Source organism: Terrapene carolina, unplaced genomic scaffold (genome assembly GCF_002925995.2).
Source record: "Terrapene carolina triunguis isolate 2854851 unplaced genomic scaffold, T_m_triunguis-2.0 Scaffold32862, whole genome shotgun sequence".
Classification (NCBI taxonomy): domain Eukaryota; kingdom Metazoa; phylum Chordata; order Testudines; family Emydidae; genus Terrapene; species Terrapene triunguis.
The window spans coordinates 1,779,432-1,807,149 of NW_020697213.1; the positions used below are offsets into that span (position 1 = coordinate 1,779,432).

The 27,718-nt window shown below is 45.3% G+C and overlaps 1 protein-coding gene across 2 annotated transcripts in view; it reads left to right on the plus strand.

Annotated features, from left to right (window-relative positions):
- LOC112106278 (zinc finger homeobox protein 3) overlaps positions 1 to 27,718 on the plus strand; it is a 175,334-nt gene that overhangs the window by 122,752 nt on the left and 24,864 nt on the right. For both annotated transcript variants that reach the window (XM_029914168.1, XM_024199438.2), the window contains 3 exons: positions 5,326 to 5,433; positions 20,241 to 20,374; positions 20,609 to 20,809. In XM_029914168.1, the coding sequence (XP_029770028.1) occupies positions 5,326 to 5,433; positions 20,241 to 20,374; positions 20,609 to 20,809 (443 nt within the window). The remainder of the gene's footprint in view (positions 1 to 5,325; positions 5,434 to 20,240; positions 20,375 to 20,608; positions 20,810 to 27,718) is intronic.

The following is a 27,718-nucleotide window of genomic DNA, read 5'->3' on the forward strand; positions in this document are numbered from 1 at the left end:
TTGCCATTGAAGTGTGACTATAGCATGAGTACAAACTTACATGAGGATATTCTAGCCAATTCTAATGAAAGGAAACTACACATCAGAAACCCTTCAGTGTTACTACTCTTGAGAGTTCAAGAGAAAAGGGGTAAGGGAAGAGGAAAGAAGCCCTGACTCAAATGTTTACAGGCGTTTCCCTTCCATCTCAGAGAACAGCTATGTTGAAACAGTCACTTGGGCACACCAGATGCAGAGACCTCATCAGAGAGAGAATTTTGAAATAGGTGCTTGGGAAGGAAGAAAGACCCTGTTTCTTTTTTACTTTGCTCTTTTCTATGTTGAAAGGAGCCACCTTGCCATTAAAAACTGGATCAAATCATTGGTCTTAACTCTGGTCTAATATCTTAACTCTGCTAGTGGACAATTCCTGATATTTCAGACAGAGGTAGTCAATTATTTTTTTGTCAAGGTCCAAATTTTGTGGTCAAGATATAGTCAAGATCCAGACTCCAGAGAAGATAATAAAATATAACAATAATAAGTAAATAAAAGGATTTTGGGGTCCATTCAAAAGTGTCTTGTGGTCTGGATTTGGCCTGCGGTCCGCCTGCTCCAGAAGAAGGTGAAAAACCCAACAGTAGTACATCTAGCAGCTAGTTACGAAGTGCTGCATGGGAAACCGAGGGAAGCTCCTTCCTGACTGTCCAAATGATCAGCGTATACCCTGAAGCCTATGATAACTACCCAACATGTAGATCTGGTATCTACACCTTTACAAATACCAGATGGAAAGGGGCTGTGGGGAGCTGTGAACCTGTTCCTTTACCCCTGGGCTATACTACTAGAGTGGTAGATCTCAGCTCCACCATTGCTGGAACTTCCCCGTGCACGGAGCATTCCAGGGTGGGATGAAGGAGGGGAGGGGCTGTGTCATGGATGGGAGGAGACAAGACAGGAACATTCTTATGAACTGGAGCATAACATTCTTATGCTCCAGTGATTCTGCACCCCTGCTTTGGTCCATAGGGGTCATTCCAACAGGGGAGCCAGGTTAAGACAGTGGTCAGGGCTGCCCCAGTCTGTGCAGGGGACCAAATGAGCCACCGGGGTCCAGGAGAGGCTTGTGCCAGCAAATGGAAGAATATATCCCTCAGTATTTTATCCTCCACCTCTCCTATTTAAAAGCAACCAAACTTCACAAAAATTCTTTTCCGTGAGTAGGAAAATCAGTTCTGCAGCCTCATCCCGTTCCTGGATCAGAAAGCTCTGGATGAGGCAGAAGGAAGCGGACGTGATTTGGTTCTCAGAAAAGCAAGCTTTCCAGTGACAGGGGCTTGGTGAATTCCTACTACACGTTACTGTCTGGTAGCTTTCTTTTTAAGTAGCTGACCAATAAAACAAACTGCCTTCACGTCAGTGGGGCTGGGCGCTGAGCAGGGAAGAGGAATTTGCAGTTTGTATCCTTGTTTTTTAATCATTTTTCTACCTTTATTGGTATTCACAGCTCACATTTTCCCGGTTACTGTCAGCCTGGGCTTTCATCCATTTAAAGAGCTCTTTTTTCCCCCTTGTTGTTGATGATGATGGTATAAAGACAGATGGTGTAACTGCTTATGAATGTCCTATTTTATTTCCCCAGAACCAGACAGTTCACTTGAAGACGTATATTATTTCCACATGCTCAGGTTAGGCAGCCCAGACAGTGTCTGAATCCAGCGGCCGGCTACCCCTTCTTCCTCTCCATGCAGACGGTGACACCTCTAGGTCTCAGGTGGAATTGCATGAAGGCTCTAGCACATCAGGCTTATCTTTGTTAGCTAGGGAGGATGTTGCAGCTTCATTGTAGCTGAGGAAGGCTTTAGTTTTTTAGTACATTTCTCTTTCCTCTTTCAGAAATAAGGGAAATGTGTTTTTGTCTGTTGGCTGGAGCAGAGGAGTTAGAGTTGGGAGACCGAGGTTTATATTTCTGGCTATCACTGGCCCCCCTATTTAACCTTGAGCAAGTCACCAACCTCATCTGTGCCTCAGTTTTCTGTTCTGTGAAATGGGGCTGGGGATGCTTTGCCCACCTTGTTAAAGTGCTTTGAGGAGCTGAGAGGAAGTGCACATTTTATTTTACCAGGAGGATCATAGGCTACTTCCTTGTCTGTCTAGTTAAGCAATTCTAGTCTGTGTATCACTGGAGTGTCTTGGAACCAGTCACTATGGGTGAATGTTAATTTGGGACAGAAAAAAAAGCAAAGACTTGATATTCAAATATTTTTTAACAAAGACCATAAAATCAGTTAACTTTTTAACTCCTGCTTTTTATCCCTGCTTCCCCAGTTAAAGAGAAACCTTCTCCACACTTTGGCTTACAGATTCTCTTAGGCAGTAACAAAGAGATGAATTTTTCTCCGTTTTTTCCTGAAGTGAGGGGAATTATGGAATTTCAGTTCCCAACTATGAATCCAAATGCTGATTCCACAGTTCTTCCCTCCAGCAAACTCCCTGCTGCTCAGCCCACAAGGAGACAGTTTCTGCATCAATAATTTGTAGTATTGTAATTTTCTGCATATCACTGAAAAATGTCTTTGTCGAAGGATACCATCCACCAGACATCTCACACTGGGAGTCTGAGCTTCCCAGAACAAGACCCCTACAACTCTCACAGCTCTAAAGAATTTTGACCTGCAGAGCAGTGGTAGTGAGGTAGATTATGAGCCACGCCCCCGTTAGACATCATGTGCTACCCATTCTATCCATAGGCCTCGGAGGTAGCGTTTTCAAAAGCACCTCAGTCCTGTTTTCAAAAGCACCATCATCACGAGCCTGGGTCTCCATTGGAAGTCGATAGAACTTGGGCCAAGTCATACAGAGGTTTTTGAAAATTGTACCTTCAAGCAAATGGCTTGTGTTCGACCAGCGGCACCTAGAGCGCCAAGTGGAGAAAGTTCACAGTGTGGGGCAGTCAGGCCAAAGTCAACCCCGATACTTGCAGCCCCTTGTCAGTCAATTTTGAAATCCCTTGTTAAAAAGCCCCCTTTGCCAGTGGCTACTAATGTACTCCTGATAGAGCTGGTGAAAGCTGCACCTGAGCCATTCCATTCCTGTAAGCTTATATTGCGTGGACGGTGGCTCGTTTCCCTGGTGGTAACCTTCAGTTTACAGGGTGAGTGATCCTCAGGCCCTAGTGACTGACCCACCTTTTACCAGAGGTGGTGCTGTGAACTCATCCATGAGATGGTAGAATTCCTCCTTAATGAACCTAATAGTCCTGCCAATATTCACTCTCTTTTTTGATTGCCTGGAAAAAATAAATTGTTAGAAATGCAAAAAAAAGCATATTCGCTTGTCATCCTCTCAATCCAGTGTCACAGATCATTCCCTTTTCTATTGGTGGTAAAGCTTGTCTACATGAACATTTAGTTCACCACAAACAAGGAAGTGAATCTGCCCTGCATAGCCTGCCACAGGCCAAGTGTTCTTGTGAACCCTGCTGGGTCAAAGAGGACTAGATCAAAGCACATTAATGAACTGCTAATGTGCATCAGTAGGGTCCATACAGACAGCTAGTCTGCAGCAAGCTTCACACTCCAGCTTGCTGCAAACTAATTGTTCGTGTTTGTCACTCAGAGGTGCAACCCCCCCCTTGGCCCCCCCCCCCCCCCAAAAAGACACAAGTTTTGCCACAGCAAGTGTCAGTATAAACAGCGCATTGTCAGCAGGAGCGCTTGCCTGTCAACAATGTGAACGCCGCTCCGTGGGGGTGGAAGTATTTTGTCAGCAAAAATGCCAACAAACAGCAGCTACACTGCCTGACTTTTAGCGACAGGGTTGTGTTGACACGGCCGTGTTACTAAAAGATGTGTAGTGTAGACAAAGCCTTAGTGAGTCTGTTCCTCTTTGCTAAAGCCCTTGGAAAGGTTGCCATTTCTCACTAGCTTGTTTGGGTTCTGTGAGCTGGGGACAGTTTCTGATAAAGTTGTGCATGTCTGAAGTGCCAGTTCTTCCATATTCAACGTGGGCCTGTCAGTGCTTAGAGTTCTCTTGATGGATTAATACCTACTTTTATGGCTCCCATCACCATAGTATCTGATGGACTGTGTATGTGTATTTAAAGGGCAGGTAAGTATGTTTGTAGAGAACAAGGGAGCTTGGCTAGAAACTAATTGAACTGTGTTGCTTTAAGAAATATTTCACCATTTCAAGACTAACTTTATGATCCAGTTGTTGGACAATCTTGTTGAAAGTCTGAATAAATAAAAGCAAGATGGCCAAGCATGGCTGGACCTAGAAAAGATGGTGCATGTATTTCCATATCCTCCAGTTTGTTTCAGGAATTTCCTCTTCTCGGCTTATATGTGCGTGGAGAGGAGAGGGTTGTACAACTTAAAAGGAATTCTCTTTAGACTTGGAGGTCATTGTTGGCTAGTAAATGACCTGCTGGAATTTTGTCAGTGGTTGTGAACTGCATAGGAGGGGCAGCGTCCTCAGTTCACTTCCCCAAATGGTACGTTTCCCCAAGGACTCTTGTTTTTCTTAAATTTCTCCTTCACTCAGGCAGCAGGTTTCTTTTCACCTTGTGAAGTGCTGCAGCCTGTTGCCTAGAGAAGTGACTGTTCCTGGAAATCGTCCTTATCTGTTTTTCTCTGTGGTGATTAGTATTGGGTAAGTGTGGGTAGTTCCCACCGTAGTGGATCTTGTGGGATATGTTGGCAGAAAAGTTCCAGCCACATCCAGGACTGGAAATGTTGAAACTTCCAAGTAAATTCTGCCCGGTGTGTCATGGGTACACAGTGCTGTCTGCCAGACAAAGAATCTTCCCAGTTAAGGAAAACAGGACATCCCTGGAAAGTGAAGCAGTGACGACAGCACTCCTTTTCCTGTTTCTAGAATTTCACTGGTCTTGGTTTGAGCTCTATTGAAATTACATTAGCCTTGAGACTAAGTGTGTTTGTTTCTTGAAATGTCCCAAACAGTTCGGTGCTTGCAGTCTGAAATGTGGGGAGGTGGAAATCGATCTGAGATTGGTCCTCAGCAGAGTAGCTTGAACTGACCATGCAAGAAACTACTAGCACTGTAGGTTCTGAGGACCCCCAGACACCACGGAAAATAACCAAGCAATCCCAGTTCATGAATGTGAAGGAACTCAACCCATCATCTGTCAGTTTAGCCAGGTCCTTTGGGCAGTTCCTATCACAAAGCAGTCCTGGGAGAGGGGAATCAGAACCATTGGAAGCCAGGTTTTATACATACACCACAAAATTAGCTGCTGCTGAGTGAACTCTTTGATGAGCAAGAGACTCACTCCTTTCTCTACTTCTGCTTTTATCTTTTTCCCCTTTGCTTCTTACATTTTAGAAGAGTCGGTTGAAGATGTGGAAGGGCTGAATGAGACACCGGCTGATCCAGAAGAGCCTACTAAAGAGCAAGAGAGTGGCAATGACAAGGACCAGAACAAATGGACAGGTGGGTTTTGCTTCCATTTCTACCCAAGTCCAGCTAGCCTTGAGGATAGATAGATGGTCCACGTGGCTTGTAAGGGCACTTCAGCTGATGCCTTGTTCAGCTCTGTAAATCTGGGCCTTCATATTTCTTCCGTTTGATTTTATTTGAAGAGGGACTTACAAACTCCATAAAATTTTCTAACAGATATTTCAACTTCCATCTATTATCCTTCCTCGTTAGTTCATGTTTTTATTGAAAATGTGTCCCCTTCCAGCCTCCTCCTCCTGCCTGAAGTTACTAATTCAGTGCCCAAAAGTGTGCTAGGCTTTACAAACAGTTATGAGAGAATCCCTATCCCAAAGTGTTTTCTAGAGACATGGCATGATGGGAAAGGAGGTCACGAAAATGACAAGTCCTGAGTTATGTGGTCATTCTGCAAATTAGCAGGAAAGACATGGGGGGCGGGGAAGCAGAAAGTTACAGGCAGAACAAACTGTTGCTTTGCTTAAAAGGTCTATTCAGGTGACACCATCCAGATGGAATGAAAAGTCATGCTCACAGCTCTCCTATTACTAACACTTTGTTAGTGAGACTGATAGAAGGTTAGTTTGTTTTCTCACCATTTGCTATTTGTATTGCAGTGTCACCCGGGCACATCTACACTGCAGTAAAAGCCCCGCGGCTGGCCCGAGTCAGCTGACGGGCTCACAGGGCTCGGGCTGTGGGGCTATAAAATTGTAGAGCACATGTTCAGGCTCAGGCTGGAGTCCAGGCTCTGAGCCTCTCCCCCCGCATGGGGTCCCAGAGCTCGGGCTGCAGCCTGAGCCCAACAGCTACACTGCAGTTTTATAGCCCCACCGCCTGAGCCCTGTGAGCCCGTCAGCTGACTCGGGCCAGCCGCAGCTGTGTTGTGGATCTTTATCGCAGTGTAGACGTGCACTGTGCAAACATAACTGTGAGACTCCCCTTGCCCCGAAGAGCCTGCAATCTGGCTATTCCATAGAATCACAGAATCGTAGGACTGGAAGGGACCTCAAGAGATCATCTAGTCCAGTCCCCGGCACTCATGGCAGGACAAGGTATTATCTAGACTTACTCCTTTTTTACTTTTTGCTAGAGTTGTACAAAATTTTGACAACGCAATTGAAAATACACCATGTTTTTGCTTGTGAGAAGTGAAAAATGTCTCTCTTTGGAAAATCCCTGCTCATTAGAAATGGAGAAATAAGCGGTTTGAGGGTCACTGCCACTCCCGGGAATAGGGTCACTGACCCACTAAAGAAACTTTTTTTTTTTTTTAAATCCTTTTTGCCTTGGGGCAGAAAACAATTTCAGGTTTGTCCTCTTAGCAGGCAGGTAGCAGTTCCCCTTGGCAGCATGGTTGTGCTGACCAGTTCTGTTTACTTGCAGGTAGGGGAATTAAGAGGGATTCTCATTTCCCAGCATCCAAGTCTGAGGAGTTCTGGCGCTCTTTCCTGGCAAAGAGAGAGGAACTCAGCAATTCCCCCTTAGGGTTGTTTATGCTGCCTATCTAAAATGTTCCCCTTCCGCAAGGTATCTAGACAGAAACACAGATGTTTGGCCCCATTGACTCTGTCTTTCGTGGCCAGCACAGAGAGAGAGCACATAGCTCTTCCGCAGGTTACCATCTCCAGTATAGTTCCCATCCTGATTACAGCTGCTTCTCAATGAACCACAGCTGAAGGCCGCAGGTCTCTGCAGTGCATACAGCCTTACCGGGGTTGGGCATTACAATCTCTGCTTTCACCTCCAGGAAGAGTTTTGATTCTTTCACTTTCAAAGAGCACGTCAAGACTGGGAAAATAGGTTTTGTTTTAACATGTTACGACTCATTTTCCAAGTCTAGACAAGCCTCAACGAGCATGCAGAAATGTTTGTCAATCCGTTCTACGCAGTCCTCCTCCTTCGTCTCCCTCAGCTTGAACAAAATGGTGCATGAAGGAGACCCAACTGACGACAATCCTTTTCCAAAGCTCCTCCTGCGAGGCTGCATATCTCCAGGGAGAGAGGTAAAAGTCTGGCATGGATTAGAAACTGACTAAGATACAACAAAAAGAAGAAATAAACGTTTAGTTTTCACCATGGCAAAAGGTTAACAGTGGAGTGCTCCCAAGTTCCATAATAAGACAGTGTTGTCTGATTTATTGATAACAGGAGAATGGGGCCAAGGGTCAGGTGGCAAACGTGCTGGTGACAGAAAGTTAGGTAGGCTAGAGAAGACTGTGTGAGGAACTTCAGAAGAGACCTACTTAAACTGTAAGCTCTGTGGGGCAGGGACCATCCTTTTGCTAAGTATTTGTACAGAGAGTAGTACAAGGGGACCCTGCCCGCTGGTTGGAGCCCCCAAACACGACCACAATACAAATAATTCATCATCATCAACCTGGGTGAATGGGCAGCAAGATTGAAGATGAATGAAATTCAGTGTCAACAAATGCAAGGGAAGCACATTGAAAGGACTATTTGAACTATTTGTAAATGTTAATGTATTCCAAATTATCTCACAGTGCTGGCTCATTGGTATTAGTAGCACTGCAGGAGAAAGTTTAAATTTTCAGATTGTTTTCAGTTATATGTTTTAAATTTTTCACATAATTTCTTAGTTTTGTAAAACCTTTTTTTCACCCACAAAATCTAAATGTTGGACTTGGATTTTTAAGGCAGGCTCCTTGTATTATCATTTTCCTGTGAAATTCCTAGCCCATCTTTGGTGTAAGTGCCATGTAAACAAGAAATACTAAAACCAATTTATAGCACCTCAAAGCTTTGCTTAGTGTAAAAATTCTCTAAAGGGAAATAAACTATACTGTGTTAGGCCTCACTGCTATAACTGACTCCACATAGGCAGGTCCCTGCGCTTCCACAGAGCCCCAGGAAGTCAATGGTGCACTGGGCTTGCCCTGGCCAGAGACTGTAGCAAGGTCAGGGACACTGAGTTTAGTGGGATTTAAGCACATGCTTAAGTGCTTTGTTGAACTGGGGCCCTAATTTCTGACATGTAATAAAAATACCTCACATTATTTCAAACCAGAGAAACACCGAAACCTTTTCTTACTGGAGCAGTGTAGCAATGTGATTGTAGCCATGTTGTCCCAGGATATTAGCGGGACAAGGTGAGTGAGCTCTGTGTGGCTCGAAAGCTTGTTCCTCTCAGCAACAGAAGTTGGTCCAGTAAAAGATATTGCCTCGCCCACCTTGTCTCTGTAGGTGTACAGAGCAATTGTAATTTTACAATTGAGTCCATTCTGCTTCCAGAATCCCCTTGAAGACAATGGAAGATCAGGGCAAGGAGGAAATGCAGGTTCAAGCACTCACGTGAACAGGGCTTTAGACTGAAAGTCAAGAGACTCTGCTTCTGTTCCTGATGTTGTTGTTTATTTATTTGTATTACGGTAGCACCTAGGAGCTGTAGTTATGCACAGCACCCACTGAGCTAGCCACTGTACAAACAGTCCCTGCTCCAGTGAGCTTACAGTCTCAGTATAAGACAGGAGACAACAGATAGATGCAGATGGATGGGGGAATACAAGGAAACAATGAGACAATAATCCGAGGGTAGCCGTGTTAGTCTGTACCAGCAAAAACAATGAGGAGTCCTTGTGGCACCTTAGAGACTAACAAATTTATTTGGGCATAAGCTTTCGTGGGCTAGAACCCACTTCATCAGATGCATGCAGTGGAAAATACAGTAGGAAGATATATATATATATAATATACATACATACACAGAGAACCTGAAAAAAATGGGTGTTGCCATCTCAGCTGTAACAAGGGTAATCAATTAAGGTGGGCTATTATCAGCAGGAGGAAAAAAAACTTTTGTAGTGATAATCTGGATGGCCCATTTCAAACAGTTGACAAGAAGGTGTGAGTAACAGTAGGGGAAAAAATTAGCATGGGGAAATAGTTTATACTTTGTGTAATGATCCATCCACTCCCAGTCTTTATTCAAACCTAATTTAATGGTGTCCAGTTTTCAAATTAATTCCAGTTCTGCAGTTTCTCATTGGAGTCTGTTTTTTAAGTTTTTTTGTTGGAGAATTGAGACTTTTAGGTCTGTAGGGAGGTTGAAGTGTTCTCCGACTGGTTTTTGAATGTTATAATTCTTGACGTCTGATTTGTGTCCATTTATTCTTTTGCGTAGAGACTGTCCGGTTTGGCCAATGTACATGGCAGAGGGGCATTGCTGGCACATGATGGCATATATCACATTGGTAGATGTGCAGGTGAACGAGCCTCTGATGGCGTGGCTGATGTGATTAGGTCCTATGATGGTGTCCCTTGAATAGATATGTGGACCTTTTCAGGATGGCGATCTTCCAGAAAACACCATACTGGCCACTATGGATGTAGAAGCCCTCTACACCAACATTCCACACAAAGATGGACTACAAGCCATCAGAAACAGTATCCCCGATAATGTCACGGCAAACCTGGTGGCTGAACTTTGTGACTTTGTCCTCACCCACAACTATTTCACATTTGGGGACAATGTATACCTTCAAGTCAGCAGCACTGCTATGGGTACCCACATGGCCCCACAGTATGCCAACATTTTTATGGCTGACTTAGAACAACGCTTCCTCAGCCTCTTGTCCCCTAACGCCCCTACTCTACTTACGCTACATTGAGGACATCATCATCTGGACCCATGGAAAAGAAGCCCTTGAGGAATTCCATCATGATTTCAACAATTTCCATCCCATCATCAACCTCACCCTGGACCAGTCCACACAAGAGATCCACTTCCTGGACACTACAGTGCTAATAAGCGATGGTCACATAAACACAACCCTATACCGGAAACCTACGGACCGCTATACTTACCTACATGCCTCCAGCTTTCATCCAGACCACATCACAGGATCCATTGTCTACAGCCAAGCTCTAAGATACAACCGCATTTGCTCCAATCCCTCAGACAGAGACAAACACCTACAAGATCTCTATCAAGCGTTGTTAAAACGACAATACCCACCTGCTGAAGTGAAGAAACAGATTGACAGAGCCAGAAGGATACCCAGAAGTCACCTACTCCAGGACAGGCCCAACAAAGAAAGTAACAGAACGCCACTAGCCGTCACCTTCAGCCCCCAACTAAAACCTCTCCAGCACATCATCAAGGATCTACAACCTATCCTGAAGGACGACCCCTCACTCTCACAGATCTTGGGAGACAGGCCAGTCCTCGCTTACAGACAGCCCCCCCAACCTGAAGCAAATAGTCACCAGCAACCACACACCACACACCAAAGACACCAACCCAGGAACCTGTCATTGCAACAAAGCCTGTTGCCAACTCTGTCCACATATCTATTCAAGGGACACCATCATAGGACCTAATCACATCAGCCACGCCATCAGAGGTGAAGTGGGTTTTAGCCCATATGCCCAAATAAATGTGTTAGTCTCTAAGGTGCCACAAGCACTCCTCATTCTTTTTGCTGAGACAATATTGTTCAGCATGATAGGCTGTGATTTCAGCACACTGGCAGCATAACCACTGTCAAGTTCTTTTCAAGGCATCATGGCAAAGGAGGGTTTAGAGGCGGGATTTGAAGGACAATAAGGACATCGCTTTCCAGATGTTTACAGGGAACTTCTTCTAAGCATGAGGGGCAGCAAAAGAGTGAAGGTGCATGTTTAAAAATTTAACAAGTGGACAAGGCAGGCTGACATCATGATCTGATCCAAGGCAGGCGTCCACCTTTTGATAACGAGTGAGAGACGATATGTTGGGTAGGGGCAGGTAATGAAGGGCCTTGAAACTGAAAATAAGTAGCTAATGTTTGATGCGATAGAGAAGAGGGAGCAAGTGGAGGGATGCAAATAGAGGAGTGACATGGTCAAAGCAACGGGCTAGGAAAATGACCTTCGTAGCTGTGTTCTGGATATGAGCAGAGCAAGACTGCATTCTCAAGGCCAGAGAGAAGGATGTTGCATCGATGTGAGATAATGACCGCTTGGATGAGATTTTGTAGCTGTATGAATAGATAGGAAGGGGCGGTAGCTTAGAATCAGCAAGATTTAGATACAGCCTAAATGTGAAGACCTAGAGGAGACGATGCGACCTAGAGGAGATGATGCCGACGTTTCACGCCTGAGTGACAGACGATATGGTAGTGTTATCCACAGTGATTGAGAAAGGAGGGGGTGTGCCAGAATGAAACTTTTGTAAGATATTTGCGATGAAATGGAAAAGACTCAGCACTTTAGGTTTCCCTGTTTCATTGCAAATTTATAACAATTTTCCAGTTTCAAAACAAGTCTGTGAAATTTTCTTTTTTTTAAATTCGTAAATTGAACAAATTATTCTTGAATAAAAATGTTCTATGTTCAAGTAACATTCTCCCCCCCGCCAAAAAAACCCACCTTTTGTGCATAATGATCAGTTTTCAAATTAAAATTTAGAATTTTTGCATATTTCGATGTGAATCCAGCCATTTCTAGAAGTTTTGGCAAAAAGCAAAATCATAAAATGGGCCACAATGAAATTACAAATGGGTTTTCATTACATTGCACAAAAAAGCTCTATCATTTTTGCACTCACTAGTCCAAATGCTTTGTATGCATGGCAGACCCCAGAGCATGGCCAATGGCTCTGAACAATCACTAGCTTTTCATAGGAGTTCAGAATGTTTGTGCTTTTTTAAAATCAATTATTTATCGGTTTAGAAGCACATTGCTAATGTTTCCTGTTCCTGGATTGGGCTTGTTTGCTTTTCATTTTCATTAAAGTAGTAAGATTAAATAGCTTCTGCACATTCAAGAGATGCAGCATGAGTGGTCCTGAAGTTCCTTCCTACCTGTCTGTCTTATGTTCTAGTTCTTCCAATTTTAGTGCCAAAGAAGGACAATTCTCAAATCTCAGCCTCTGAGCAAAGAATATATCATGTTTTCATGATTAACTTCAGATTCATCACAAATGAGCAAAAAACCGCAATTGTTGCCTGACTGTATTTTCAAATCATGAAAATATGAATGAATTCTAGATGTAAATGTTTAATATCAGACACATTGGTTGCCACCGAGAGCCCTGAGTCCTATCCAGGGAAACCAATTCAGGACTTAAAGAATTTTGTTTTGTTTTATTATTTTTAAACATGAAATATATAATGTTGATAAAATGTCAGAGAACATCTCAACCTCAAGTGACCCTGCTATATGAAAGACTTTATTAGTGTTATCAATTGTATGGACTTCAGTACATCAGTGTTTTTTTGGTTTTTTTTAAATCACTGCTTAAAATATAGATTGAAATGAAATATTTCTGGAGGACTAGCCTGAAGGGTTTAAAAAAAAATCATTTTTTTTTTAATTCATGATGCTCACCTAACCCTGAGCAATTAGTGCAATGGAGCATCCCTTATTTGAATCTGTGGTAGATTGCTATTAAAGGAGGTATTAATGGGCTGCTGAGAGCTGGGAAATTGTTGCAGAAAAGTGTGTTTATGGAGTGTGGTGCTGGCAGGCGTGATTTCAATCGGATTTGACATGTTTAACATAAATGTATACTGCACAGCTCCTGCAGTTTATGAATAATTCCTACATGTCCTCTCCCTTTCTAATTACTGAAATTGAAAAAAACAGGTCAGGCACATCCTGGCGGAAATCTATTACCACCCCTCCCCCCTGCCTTTTTTTAACATCTGTAGTTTTGGTGAGCACTTCCTGTCTGGGATATTCGGTGACACGAGTAAAGGAAGGGGAGAGATCAGGTGGGGAGAGGAAAGGAGAGGCAAAGGCAGGAGGACATATTTAGAGTAGTTCTGGATCCCTGCTTCTGTCAGACTGAGGGATGCACAAATAGGGGGATTGTGCAGCTCAGTGCAATTGCTCTTCGGTCTCAAGAGACCAGGAGCAGACTTCCAAGGCACAAAAGGGCACTCAGGCACCCAACTCCCATTGAAAGCCCATGGGAGTTTTGTGCCTACATGCCCTTGGTGCCTTGCAAAAACTCCCCCGGAGGCTTTACTTGCAGAGCATTGATGGCTCATCTCTAAGCCAGGACGCCATCTCCAAGGTCTGATTTTACTTGCCTGTCTGTTATTCGTATAAAGGAAATATGGTCCACCTGCTGTTGGGGATGCTGTTCTCTGGCCCAGGACGATGCTCTGGAAGGTCTTGCTGATGAATCCTACAGTCATAGAAGGCAGAGATGTCCCCCAGCAGTGCCCATGGTCTTTAATCCTAATGATTATGCTAGGAAGAAAAGGTACAACATTAGGGGATGTCCCCGTATGCATGACTTGTGCATTGCAAAACAGTGACCTGATGATTTCATGTACGTGCCAGTAATAATATGCTCTAAAGATATGGGACAGTACTGCCCAAATTAGGAAGGTAGCAAATATTGGGCTTACTCCACAGCACGGTCCAAAGGTAATTGAACACTCTTCTTCTGAGGTCCAGTTTATTTAGTCCTGACACACGTTGGCCCTTCAGGCCACACTCCCAGTTCAGTCTCTCTCTCCTCTTGGGGGAGGAGTCCCCAGCTTTCCTTCTCAGAGCTGGCTTTCAGTTCAGTGACTCGCTCTTCAGGCCCCTAAACTCAGGATATCTCAGGGGCTTCCCTGCTTTAGCAGACCACTCCCAGCCCTTCCTGGCGGGGGCGACTCTGCCGATCTCAGGGTACTCCCTGCAGGAGCCCTTCTAACTCTCCACGGTAAACAGGTGTGGCTGAGCCCTGGTCTCTAGCCCTTAAAGAGGCACGCCACCCTGCTGCACCAACTTAAACTTCTTGTTAACTTCATGTTGTTGTCCTGGCCCATTGCTCTGACCATGTAACTCCTGTAGTTGAATCCTTCTGCTGGATCCCCCTGTATCAATTTCAAGCTTCTTATCTTGACCATCAAGGCCCTTCATAACTCTGCTAGTCCTGATTTCTCTGCTCTGGTCTCGTGACATTGCATCCTGACCCAGTCTGGTCTGCCAGCTACAGCTGCTTTGACCACTCACTTGTCTGCTCCTCACACATTCCTCCCTACTGTGTCACCTTCATCGAGCATAGTCCGCAGGGCTTTTCCTGCTGCGAAGCCCACAGGAAATCAGCCAACCCCTAGCGGCTAGTCTGAAGGGGAGCTGGGGAAAGAGGATAGTATTTATTGATGTCATTACAAAACGTATATATAATCGATTGTCTCCTTGTCTCCCACCATTTGTATCTTACTTGTCGTCTTATATTGTAAGCTCATTGGTGCAGGGACCACATCTGTGTGTTTGTAGAGGCCCTTATCCTGTTTGGGGCTTCTGGGTGCTGTGGTAAGATAAATATTTAATATCAGTTCAGCTATTCAGACTCACTGCAGAATAAAACATATAACTCAAAGCTAGACAAATAAATCCATTTGACCATTTTCAGGGTCACACTTTTAAAAGATAGACAAAGGTCTGTGTGTGAAAGTGCACTTGCAAATATCTCTGTATTTAATTCTATTTACTGTATGATCCTATTATTTATGAAATGTGTGTTTGAAAAAATCCAGTAGAGCAACAGGCGATATTCAGTCCTATTAGTATGGCTACAATGTCCCATTAGGATGAATGGGACCTTTGGGGAATAGGGAATGTAAACAGACAGCGTTTCAGAAAGAAACATTCTAACCATATGTTATTAACACAAAAAGGAACAAACGTGCAGTAGTGCAGCAATATTAGACAAGGAAATTCCATTTCAGTGAGGCTTAAGCTCTACTCTCGTGGTTTATTATGTCACTAGAAGCCCTCAATGGAATTATTGACTTGTATTTATTCCTATTATATTAATATAAATGGTGTGTTCCTGCTGGAATAGCAAATGTATGATAGAGAGATCTGCCTGAAACTTGATACCAAAATATGCAGGATTCCAAAGCTGTTTCTCTGTGTGCTCCAGTGAAGAACACTCCCCAATGTAAGAATGCTGCCTCACCACTCATCCACTCTGATAAAGATAGGAGGGTGAAGGCCTTATGGCGTAGGGGAATGAAAAGGGATGAGATAATCCTGTCACTTCTCCAAGCATCGGCTCTCCAGACAGAACCAACAGGGACTCTAAGGATACCTTTCTACTGAATGAGTGTAGCGAGAGCTCCTCATGGCCGTTTTAAAATCCTCTACAAAAGGCAGTCAGATTTAACTCTGAGGGTTAGAGTTTGGTACAAAATTTCAGAGTGCAGGGTCCCATATGGTCGTTCCAGGAAAAATTTGAGGAAAAGGTCTGAAGAACCTGTCACTGTGGAGAAAGGCCTGTGGGAATCAGCAACCCCACTGGGTATCAGCAACCCCACTGGGTAACTGTAGTTTCTATCAGGCAGCAAAAATAGTGTTCTAGTGGGGTTGAAAGTGTAGCTGAGACTGGCTGCTGAGCTAGTATGAAGCGTATTTTCATAATCAATCAAGGTAGCAAAAACCCTACTGTAAATTTGTGGGGCAGGTGGCAAGCTGGTTTACGGAATGCAGGGAGATGAGAACCTCTGGCTTACGGAAAGCAGCATGAATTAATAATCATTTAATTGGCTCCTCCATTATGTTGCTGGGTCGGGAGATGGAAGTTTAGATGAAGGGGCTGTCAGTGGTACTTTAGCTAAGAGAGTCTGATGGTTGAAAGGTGGGGGGTGGCGGCTGCCTTTGGCCTTTCCACAAGGCTCAAGCATAGTCAGCTCTTTGGGTCCCTCGCTATGTTAACCTCTGGGGTTAGCAAAGAAAAGGATGAGTGTCACTTCTGGGTGGCATCTTCCCCTTTAAAATAGAGAGAGTGAATCCCCCCGTGCTGAAAAGCAGGTGTTGTCTGGCATAAGCTCTGAAGAAGTAGCCTCTCAGAAATGCTTCAGGAGGGTAGGATGCCTTGCAGCCATACTGCTTTCAGGTATGGGTGTGAGGTACATGTTTTCTCTGTCTATGGAAAGGTGTATTCTTCTAACCTCTTTATTTCTTTAAACCTTGAGATGAGCAAATCAATGCACAAATTACCTCCTGCTTAGGACATTTATCACATTTTCATTTGTTTTCTTGAGCGGAGCCCTGGTCTTTGAGCAGGATCTCTCCTTGGCCCCTACTTGTGGTACAGAGTTTAATGTGACATCTTATCTAATGTCACAAGTAACCCTCTCAAAGCCAGTCCCTGCTCACTGAATGTCTCCTGCAATGTGTCGATCACAGTTCATTCCACTGAGTGAAAACTAGAAACTTACGTTGTCAGTAAAGGACTAGTTCTGTTTTTATGCTCCTCATTACCTACAAGAGGTGTCATGAAGATCATGGTGATAAGTCTGATTTCGACCACCACATTCTGGGAATGTTCATCCTGACCTCACCTTGGGAGCCTCAGGCCAATCTGATGTCACATACGTAGATACTAGGTGTGTGGCAATAGCAGGGCACAATAGGGAGAGCCATGGAAAGCTTTGGAGACTTGGGTAAATAAAGCATTGGTTTTCGGTTTGCTTTTTATGAGTTAAAGATAGACTTTAACATAGGCTTTTGTGTTTAATTACGGTTACCTTGTCCACATTGTGCCCATGAGAACATCCATCTCCTGCATGTATATTTTTACATTTAATGTATATGAAACAGGTGGTTAAACTGACAGATAGTAAATCTAGGAAGGGGGGAGTTTCTATCCTGTAGGGACTCTTCCTGCCACAAACACCGCAGGAGAAGAATCACTAGATGCCTGTTGCATTCAACTAATAGTAGTTCAAGGGTTGAAGTGAAAGTTGATAGAGCCCAGAGAGTCCCTCCCCAAACCACGCTGGAGACCTAATTACCAGTCAGTGCAAGGGGACAGGGCCAGATTTACACCTTACATGCCCTTAGGCACAGCATCTTCAGCACACACACACCCCTCGCCCACAGACCCCACCACAACTGCACAGCACCATGCACACCACTACCCAGCGCCCCCCGCCCACAGACCCCCCCCGCCCAGCGCCCCACCACCATAACTGCCCAGGGCCCCACACAGACACCCCACTGCCTGGCACCCCAACACACACACACCTCCCCCACTGCCCAGAGCCCCTCCCTCCCCAAGACCTACTCCCCGGCCACACTCACCAGCCCCGCATGGAGGTGACTGTGTCTGCCAGGCTGATCACTCTGGCCCCTCAGGTGTGGCGCGATCAGCCAGGCTGGAGCAGGAGCGAGGCCTGCCCAGGCCGGGCTCCCTCAGGTCGCACTTGCCTGGCAGGGCCTGCATTGGACTGCTGAGCTCTTCCCCTGCCACAGGGGTAGAAGCTCCCCAGCAGGGCTGCGTGGGGCCGTCTCCCCCTCAGCTGGCCCTGCCCCCTGCTGGGACCTGGGAGCAGCAAACTTTGCATTTTTAGGCACCCCTAGAACGCTGGCGCCCCTAGGCACGTGCCTACTGTGCTAACTGGAAATCCAGCCAAAATCTTGTAGGGCTCTGTGATTCAGGTCCCCATGAGTAGGGAAGGGAGTGCTGCTTGTATTGCTGCCTGACTGTATGCAGACAGAGCTTGGGGCCTGATGCCGGACTTCCCGACTGTGGTTGACATTTTAATGTCTGAGGTCAAACTGAGGAGTGGACAATATCAGCAGTAGTTAACCTTCTTATTGGGGCCACTCTCCTCACGTCACACAGGGACCAGCCAAGGCAATTTAACACTGGATCATCTTCCACCAGCCACAGCGAAGGAGTTCTTGCTAGGAATTCTTCTTACTCTTATTGGTAGAGTGGGGGCTCATGAAGCACAGCCTGGCTCAGTGCTATTCTCTTGTCACACCATGAATCGGATCTAGAGGACTGTTTCCCATGGCGTGGGGTGGGGCAGGTAGGTAATCTTCACCCACAGCCCTGATGCTCCATTTGTACTGTGAGATTACTTTCCTTTTCCCCCAAAAAATAAACTAAACTTCAATTCTGTAGAAATCTTTTTAAAGAAGCTCCATCTCTGAGCCACAAGGGAGGTTTTAGATTCAAACAGCAAGTTTGTGAGTTGAATAAAAGTTCATCTTGCCATGTGGACAAGACAATGGTGGATGCGTTCTGATGTCTGTAGATTTACCATGAAAGCATTGACTTCTTTTACACTAATAAGCTGTAGGGTTGGCCTTTTTTTAGTAGACTGAGCAGCACAAAGGGCTTAATGGTACGCTGGGATTCTACACATGTTTTGGGGGTATGTGCTTAAATTTGACACTGAGGCATTAGACCACCGTAGGAGCACAGGACTGAAATATCAGGGGTTCTGCAGGACAGGAATTAAGTGTATTAGCAGAGCCATGTGGCAAAGAACTTGCCAATCATCTGTCCTGGCTCTCGCCACTATATCGCTTGGACACATTCAGGAGCACTAACATTCATCAACTCCTCTCTCCACAAGAATGACACAGGTCCTTTTATGTCCATTCATAGTGTCTGTCTGACTCCCTTTTCCTGGAACTGGTTTTGCACTCTGTTTATTTTATGAATGCTTAGTGTTGGGGGATTGTTAAATGTGTGAATTAGATTTCCGATTAGAAGGCACATTTTGGAATAAATCCCACCTCGATAGCTTTGAAAGGGTTTCTGGCATGTGAATAACATATCTAAGCTGTGCACTGACTGCAGCTTCTGAAGTGAGGTGTGGTTGGTTCCATAGCATCAGGTTCACAGTGTGAATAAGAGATCGGGAACAGGCTGTGGGGGAACCAGTCTAAGAACGTTACAGCACCTGGTTAATCGGCAGCCAGTCTATCATGTTAAATATCCAGCTGTCATGTATTATCTTTCAAGTGAAAATGAATAACTCCCATTAAGGATGAAATGGGTTTGAAGTCGATTCAAGACAGATTATAGTACTGTTATGAATATGTGTTCGGGGGGGGGGGGGGGGGACTGTGTGTAATATGCCTGTCTTTCTAGTTTTTAAATAATAGATGTCCTACAAACTTATGTACTCCAGGTTACCAAGATACAGGGTTTATAGGTCATAGGATGTGCATTCTGGGAACAGCGTCAATTTCCTGGAATATTTTCTGCATTGAGCTCTGATTTTATTACTTTTCTGTATACGTTTGAATTTGAATACCATTGCTTTGTATTAATGTGTTTAAGGTTTATGCCTAAACAGCCATTCTTGGTGTCCATATCAGAGCCAGTCCCACCGCTGGTCATAGGCCAGGCTCTGTCACCCAGACTTCCTGGGGATTTCAGGGGGACTGCTCGGTGGAGAGTAAGACCAGCTCTGCCCGAACGCTGAGTGCACGCCACACTCGGAACCCCCAGCTGCTGCCAGTCTAGGAAAGTGAGACTGAGTAGGACCCAGATGTGAATCTTCTGCGTTGCACCTACCACTGCCCTGGGCTGGCTTTAATGAATGAATGCCTCACAATGCTTCGCACACGGTGTATGAACCTTTCTGCACTCAGGGTAGGAATGTCCTCCTGCATTGTCCTCTGTATAGCCAACTCTTCCTGGAACGAGGGGGAATCCTGACACTCAAGCACTGACATATGGCCAAGTGGTCCAATCTCACATGTAAACACAGGAGAAGACTGTCTTGCATCTACTAGATTTTAAGCTGACCCAGGGAGTTGGATTGAGTGGTTGTGCTTTTCTGCTTGTAGCTGTATGGATCTGTCACAGTTCCTTATTTCTTAGTGCCAGTAATGCCAGATAGCGAGAGAGAAACTCGTACTTTCTCCCTAGCATGTTTAGTAAGATGTCACTTGGCCCAGATGTTCCTCCTCTTCAAATCCTTAGACTGTGTTTGTTTCAAGAAAATACAACAGCACAAATGGAATTACTGATCTTTTCATCCAGCATGAATCCCTTTAGAGCTGGCCTGATGGGGATGTCCTAATGCAAGTCTCATTTGTCTTTGCAGCACCAGCCAGCCAGGCAGACAAGGAGCTGACAGAGTCTCCAGCATCCTCCAAACGCATGTCATTTCCCAGCAGCTCTGAGTCACCTCTCTCCTCTAAATGGTCAAAAACTTCAGAGGAGACCAAATCAGAGCAGGTGAGGCACAGGACCCCAGCATTACTTCCTGGAAAGCCATAAAAATCTAGAGGCTGTTAATTCACTTCCCAGGTGTTGAGAGAAAAAGAAAAGCTGATGAAAAGGTGGTGATTGAGTGGTAGGACAAAGGCACAAGATTATTACAGTCAATCTGTAAGGAAGGAGGAAATATAAGCAGTGATTGTGTCAATCACGTGATTCAGTCAGCATGTTTTGTTTCATCTCTCTCTATAGATGTATCAGTGTCCATACTGCAAATACAGTAACACCGATGTGAACCGGCTGCGGGTACATGCCATGACCCAGCACTCAGTGCAGCCCATGCTCCGCTGCCCGCTCTGCCAGGACATGCTCAACAACAAGATCCATCTGCAGCTGCACCTCACACACCTGCACAGTGTGTCACCTGACTGTGTTGAAAAACTCATCATGACGGTAAGTCTCTGGGAGCCAAAGTGCACCTTCTGCCTTCCCAGCAAGAGTGAAGTTGTCTTAGCATAAACGAAAGGGCCTTGCCTGTGCCCATGGGCACTGGCTAGTTTTGATGTAACCTGCTGATCCAAGATCCCACTCCTTGATCCTACAAGAACTTCCCTTGCTTTGATTCTTCTCATCCCCATGTTTGGGTATTGTGGTGGTTGGCACAATAAAGAAAGAGTTACCCTGTGGAGATACTGAGAAGAATATTCAGGAAACATGCTCTCCCTTAACCCCTTAAAGTCACTGCAAAAATCAAGTCTTAGGTGGAGGCTTGTGGGAGAGGCAGCAGTTCATGTGACTGTGTTGCCTCCAGTGAAGGAGAGAACAAGTGCTGCCATGTTAACTCTCTCATGAAATCAGACAGCCAGGGTCGTTAAAGTGACGGTTTACAGGAAATCAGGAACTGGCTTTCTGTTTAAAACATAACTGGGAGAAGCGATAGGTTTACTGTCTTTGGCAATTTTATCATTCTTGAGGCAAGGGTGCGGCTGGCATGGGATGCACTGCCTCAGTGGAATTCACACTGTACACTTCAGTCAGTGATCGACGCTCATCATCATGGGAGTAGAAGTAGGATCTGGTCCTTCAATGAGAAATTAGTCAGTCAGAGATAACGTAACTTTTTATAAGTAACAGATCACTTTTTTCAAGGCAACTATAACAACCATGTGGATATTGTGTAGTTGGCCCGTGTGAGATGGATAATGTGTGGCTGTAAAATTCTGTCAATTCCTTGTTTAAAATGCCACTGTCAAAATGTTTTGAAATGCCTCATTTCAAATGGAACTTTAAGGATGGTCAGTTAAACTTCTCTGAAGTGGAAAGGTCTTTAGGCCGTTGAAATGGAGGAGATTTTCTAAATAATATCAAATATTTCCATGGAAACATGTAGTTAGAAATAGATCCATTTTTGTAATTGTTTCTCCAAGGTGGGTTGCACCCTCTGTGCAGCTGTGACTGTCTTCACCAGTGCAGTTTCTCTGTAAGTGTAGCAAAACTTGAGAGATCAGTTAAATCTGGTTCAGTACCAAGATATTTGTGTCAAACTTTTCCCTCCCTTCTACAGCATTGCTGTAGGTGTCAAACATGGGAGTCCTGTTCTAACACTGTCTCTAATGGAAGCCTTTATCCAGCATTCTGTTTGTCTCCAGTTAATTTGAGAAGGAAATTATCATTACAGTGCATGATGGGAAATGTCCTCTTTATTACATTTCTAACATTGCGGTGCTCAAGCTGTCATTCTGAACAGGCTTTTTGTACAAGCGACATTCTCTCGGTCATGGACTGGCTGATCGGGGACTTGCTTTTATGATGTCTCTGTGGAGCACCTAGCACAATTTTGGCTTCTAAGCACTGCAACAATACAACTAAATAAAAATAATCTTGTGGGCTCACCTGTCTTTCCAGTGTTCCAATCCATGTGTATCATGGCACAAGAAAAAATGTCCAGTGGTCCATGTTTCTTCTTAGGTGGCATCGTTTGTGGAAGCACATGATCTTGCTCCAGCACCAGTCTTCCTCTTTCCCTTTTGTTTTCTGTCTTTTTCTCTCCTTCCTCCTTGCTTGTCAGATTTCTCCTTCCCTCTGCTGCTTTTCCCCAAGTTTCTCGTCCTTCCAGATCTGCTGCCATATCCCCCTCCCTCTGCTGTGCCTGGCTCCTGGCGGGCTGAAGGAATGCTCTGCTCCGCACTGGAGAATGGTTCATTAAATGCCAGAAGAGATGCTGTGCCTGGCAATCAGTGCTGGTCCAGGAACATATGGGAGAGATCTATGCACCACAGTCTGGGAACCATGATCTTGGAACACATCAACATCTAACAGTGTTGACAGGTCCCATTACTGCCCCCAGTAAATGCCAAATTCGGGTACCTCTGTCCTCAGTGAAAACAATAATAAACAATACAAAAATACCAGGGGGCTTTGGAAAGAGAACATGTTAGTTAGCTAACATTTATAGCACTCAAGATATGTCTACACTAAAATTAAAACCTGCAGCTGGCCCGTGCCAGCCGACTCAGACTGGTGGGACTTGGGTTGAGGAGCTGTTTAATTGCAGTGTAGACGTTCAGGCTCAATCTCTAGGACCCTCCCCCTTCATATGGTCCCAATGCTCAGGCTCCAGCCTGAGCCCAAACTCCTACACCGCAGTTAACCAGGCCTGTAGCCTGAGCCCCGCAAGCCCAAGTCAGCTGGCATGGGCCAACCACAGGTGTCTAATTGCAGTGTTGACACTCAGAGAGGCCCCAAACAGGGACGGAGCCCGATCATACTGGGGCATTGTATACATTGATATTCAAGGACTGTCCCAAAGAACTGAGATTCTAAGGCAGCTTAGAGTCAAACGCTAGATGAAAATATTTTGTCTCTATCATGAAGAGAAGAAATAAGAGAGCAGTGAGTAGCAATAGAGCTTCTGCCATACAAGTGGGAGTCCCCAGTCTGCCAAGAGTGCTCTCCATTGTTCTAGCCTAGAGAAATGGGGTCAATTTATGAGGCCTTGTCTACACATACAAGTTGTACCAATTTTACCTAAACTGGTTTAGAAACTGATGTGGTTAAATTGGTACAGCCCCTTGGGTGGGCACTCTGTCACGGTTAAGAATGCCTTATTTAAATCGATATACAGAATTCTTCAGACCATTTAGTCTGCAAGCAATTTAGTTAGCTTGGTGCACCTTCGGTGTGTGATCAAGACCTCACTCACCCAGTAGTTTAACAACCCCCGCCCAGGGCACCTGGAGTGCTCCAGCCTTCTGCTGAGATCAGAAATCCCATCAGAAAGGATGGGAGTCTCCTGTGAGCCCTGTCCCATTACTTGTTTCTTTGTTCACGTCCATGAAGCCTAGGCTGCTTTTCTCTGTGGTGCTCGGGAAAGAACACCTGGGGAAGAGGGATGGTCTGCGTGCTTTGAATAAAGCAGAAGGGGGCCAGGCAGATATTTTCATTTTGCTTTAAATGGCAAACAACATGTTTTTTAAAAAAATAAAAGAAACAACCATTTGTGGTGGACACGGGAACACTGTAAATTCCTAATTTTGCTCATTCCAGCCAAGATTCCTGTCTCAATCTGAAGGCACCGAGACCCGGTTCATGCACTGTAAGTGAATTGCAGCCCAATAAATGGGAGCCAGGTTGCTTTTGACACGATGTCTTTGCGTTCAGTATTTGAAGGAGGCTCAAGTTAATAATACCTTATCAGACGCCTTTCAGGAACCTGCAGTGTCTAATATGTCTGTTGCCATAGTAACAGCTGCTTGCTTATGCTCTGCATCTCATATCTGTGTGTTTCTTGTCCCTCTCCCTTTCATATCAACAAGCAGTCTGGGTGACTGTCCTGCTGGGAATAGCCAGAGCACTAGCCCTCCTTTCTGAGAACTGATCCTCTCCAGACACTCTGCTAGTCCATCAATGGTGGGGTGAGAGAGAAACGTGTGTGTGATTGGTATGTAGAGGTCCCGGAGCTCAAAGGCATGTGTGCAGCAACCCCAGCATCTAATGGACGGGGAAGACATGACCTAGAGGGTTTATATACAGTAAGTGGAGCTCCCAAGATACCCTGACAGCTGAAGGCAACATTCCACGCAGCCCCAGTCTGTCTGCACCAGTCTTCTACTGCTGCCACTTGGTTACGCTGGTGAATAAATGTGTTTAAAATTTGTTTTATATGGCATTTCATCTGCTCTAAACTACTCTAGTTGTCTTTCCACACAACAGCCACTTCACTAGTCCTGGACCTGCACCGCTTTGGCCAAGAGCTCCTTAATGAGGGTGAAGTGCAGTTCACTTCCATAGTCAATTGACAAGACTGATGGGCTCGAAATAGGAGAAGGGACTGCTTCCCAGGCAGCCTCCAGTAATGGGGAATTCTCCCGCCTCCCTCTCAGCTTCCTTTATCTTTCCATAAATTCCTCTACCCCTCCATTTAATTCTGTTGTTCGTTTTCTTGTCCCGTGTTTAAGGTGTCCTTCCATTGTTCCCTGGCGCCAGCTGTCTTTTCATCTTTTTCTTTTCTCTCTTGCTCCCAAAGTAATTCTTTCCTGTTTCTGCCATCCTCTCTCCTCTCTCACTGTCTTTATATTCTTTTCTCCTTTTCTATTGTCTCCTCTTACTGCTCTCTGCCTTCTGCTGTCAGTCAGTGTTTCTCTCTCCCTCCCTCTCCCCCCCTCTCCCCCCCCCCCCCCCTCACTCTGTGTCTCGTTCTCCATCTCGGATGAAGGTAATGAAAATAATCGGGCTTCATTAATTCTGAGCCCTGTGAGATGATAGCCATTTGGAGCCATGTTTGCCAATTAGATGGTCTAAATTAGAAGTGACCTTGGTATACTGCCATCGCTTTGCCTCTCTGAGTCTAATGAAGCTTTTCACTCCAGCCCCCTCTCTCTCTTTGTAATGGAAATTCCCTCCTTTGTCTGGTTCGGGGACCTTGCATTGTATGTGCATTTCCCCCCTGCATGGACAGAAGGGATATTAATGTAGCTCCTCAGACCCTTGCTAGGGAGGTTATTTTTAAATCTAAATTATTTTGGCCATGTTGGGGGAGCTCACGAAGAGCTACCTAGAACTTCCATGGGATTGGCCCTGCATCCCAGACAGGCAGAAGCAGCCAGTGGGAGAAGGCAGAGCTAATGTATTGATCTCTTGTCATTGTCCAAAGCTGGGTACGTGGCTTTGATGTGTCCAAGAGCCATGTTATGTACCTAGGGTCAGAATAGAGGAGAGACTGGCCAAGATGGGAACCTCCGTACGGATGTGTTACCACGAGACAGCAAGAATCCTAGCCACCACAGCTCAGGCCTCAGTGAAGCAGTGCTTTCTGAAAACCCCAACTATAAGCTTTGCTGAGGCTTAGAAAAGGGTATGGTGTGTGGAAATGGGAGGAGGGGAATGAGAGAACAGGGATGAACAGCCATTTACTGAGCCCAGCATTGCTGGCAGAGTGGAGATTGTACCGAGCTCCTTGTCCACCCCCTGAACTGTTACATTCGGCTCTTACAAGAGGCTCTCCAGCGCTGTCACTTGAAGAGTGTGGGTTTCCAGTTTGAGCAGGATTCCCACACCGAAGGATCATACTTCTCTCAGCCGTTTTGGACTGTCTCCTCTGAGGAAGCAGCTTACAGAGTCCTTTTCAAAAACAGCAGCAAGCTCATTTTCTCTTGAGGATGAGCATTTGAGCTTAGTCTCTGTGAGAGAGGACAGTCTTAAGGGAGACAAACAGGACAAGGAGAGAGGAGATCTGTGTTCAACTTCTGCTCACTTTGTAACACTGAGCAATTGGGCCAAATTTTTCCAAAATGGCCACTGATTTGGGGTATCGGGTACACATACCGGAGCCTGCTTTCCAGAGAGGCTGAGCACCCGTAGCTTCCATTGGCTTCAACTGGAATAGTGGGCGCTCAGCATCTACACAGACCAGGGACCAATTTCACCCCTAGCATAAATACTCACTAACCAATTTCATCTTGGGGCAGAAGGAAACTGCATAAGAGACATTGCTAGGACAGGAAGGAAACATACTAAGGTCTGATAGTACTGGGTATACATTTCCTGTGTAGGTGATACCATTCATAGCCTACACGATAACATTGTATAGAAGGATGACTTACAAGAGAGCCAGGAAGTGCTAGCGTATGGTCCCCTAGGACACATGCCTACATACTATGGGGATGGGCAGGTTAGAAATTCCGAGAGTGAACTAGATAATTATTTTCTAGAGCTAAAACATGCTAGTGACTTTCAGCCCAGATAGAAAAATGTGACTCTAACCCCAAGGGGATGACAATCTGATTTGAACATGGTACAGTGAGTGTGGCTAAGAAACAATAGGGAAGTGATAGAGGGAGATTGTGAGCTCTTTGGGGCAGGGACCATCTCTTTCTGTGTTTGTACAGCCCCTAGCACCATGGGGGTCACGGCTGGGGCTCCTCGGTGCTGCCCCAGTGCATAGAATAACTAAGGTCTAGGGTTACACCGCAAGCTGACACAGTGATACGTTGCAGTTGTATACATATCTTAGGGTTGTTTTAATACCTTCATATTGGTGCATATGAAGTTGGTGTTGTGGAAGCACTAGAGAAACTTGAATGAGGAAATACAAGCAGTTAGGAGTTTGGAAGACTGGAGCTAGGGTTAGTTCCCAGCTATTGCTGGACCATCTGAATGGGAAGTGACCACATATGATCACATGAAACAGCACATAAGTTAACTTCCCCTACAAGACTCAACCCTCCACTGCCCTTCCACTCATGACAGTTACACCATTTAAATACAGACATAACCATAAACAGTATAAAATAATATCATTTACCTGGTTATCTGTGATTGGCAGCCAGGATTCAGTGCCTTCCTTTTCACCTTCTACTCTGATTATTTATTTGTATTGCGAAATCACCCGAGTGTGCCAGGCCCTCTCTGCAAGCCATAGTCCCTGCCCCAAAGAGTTTAGCGTGTGAAAAGAAAACCGATGAAGATGGGGGCTTGGGACACCGCCTGTATGCCAAGTGGTCAGGTTGATGAGTGGTCAGGCAACTCCCTCTGGGGGAGACACTGGGCGTGGGAGGGGGAAGGCCCCCACCAGGAAGATGGCTGCGGCAAAGAGAACTGCTGAGCTGAGCTGGCAAATGACTGAGAGGTGGGGAGATCAGGCAATAGAGCTTTACATTCAGGGTTTCACTTGCCAGTGGCTCCCTTGCACAGCTTGCTGGGAGAGCCTGCAGTTGTCCTGAATACACAGATGCACACAATTTCTCACTTCCTGCCCTTCTGGCTCTGTCCCAGTTCCCTCTAGGAATTTTCTGCCTTATAACAATTTCCTGTACCAAAGCCCTTTCTGGATGTGGGGGAGGAAAGGGGGAGAGCTGAGGCTGT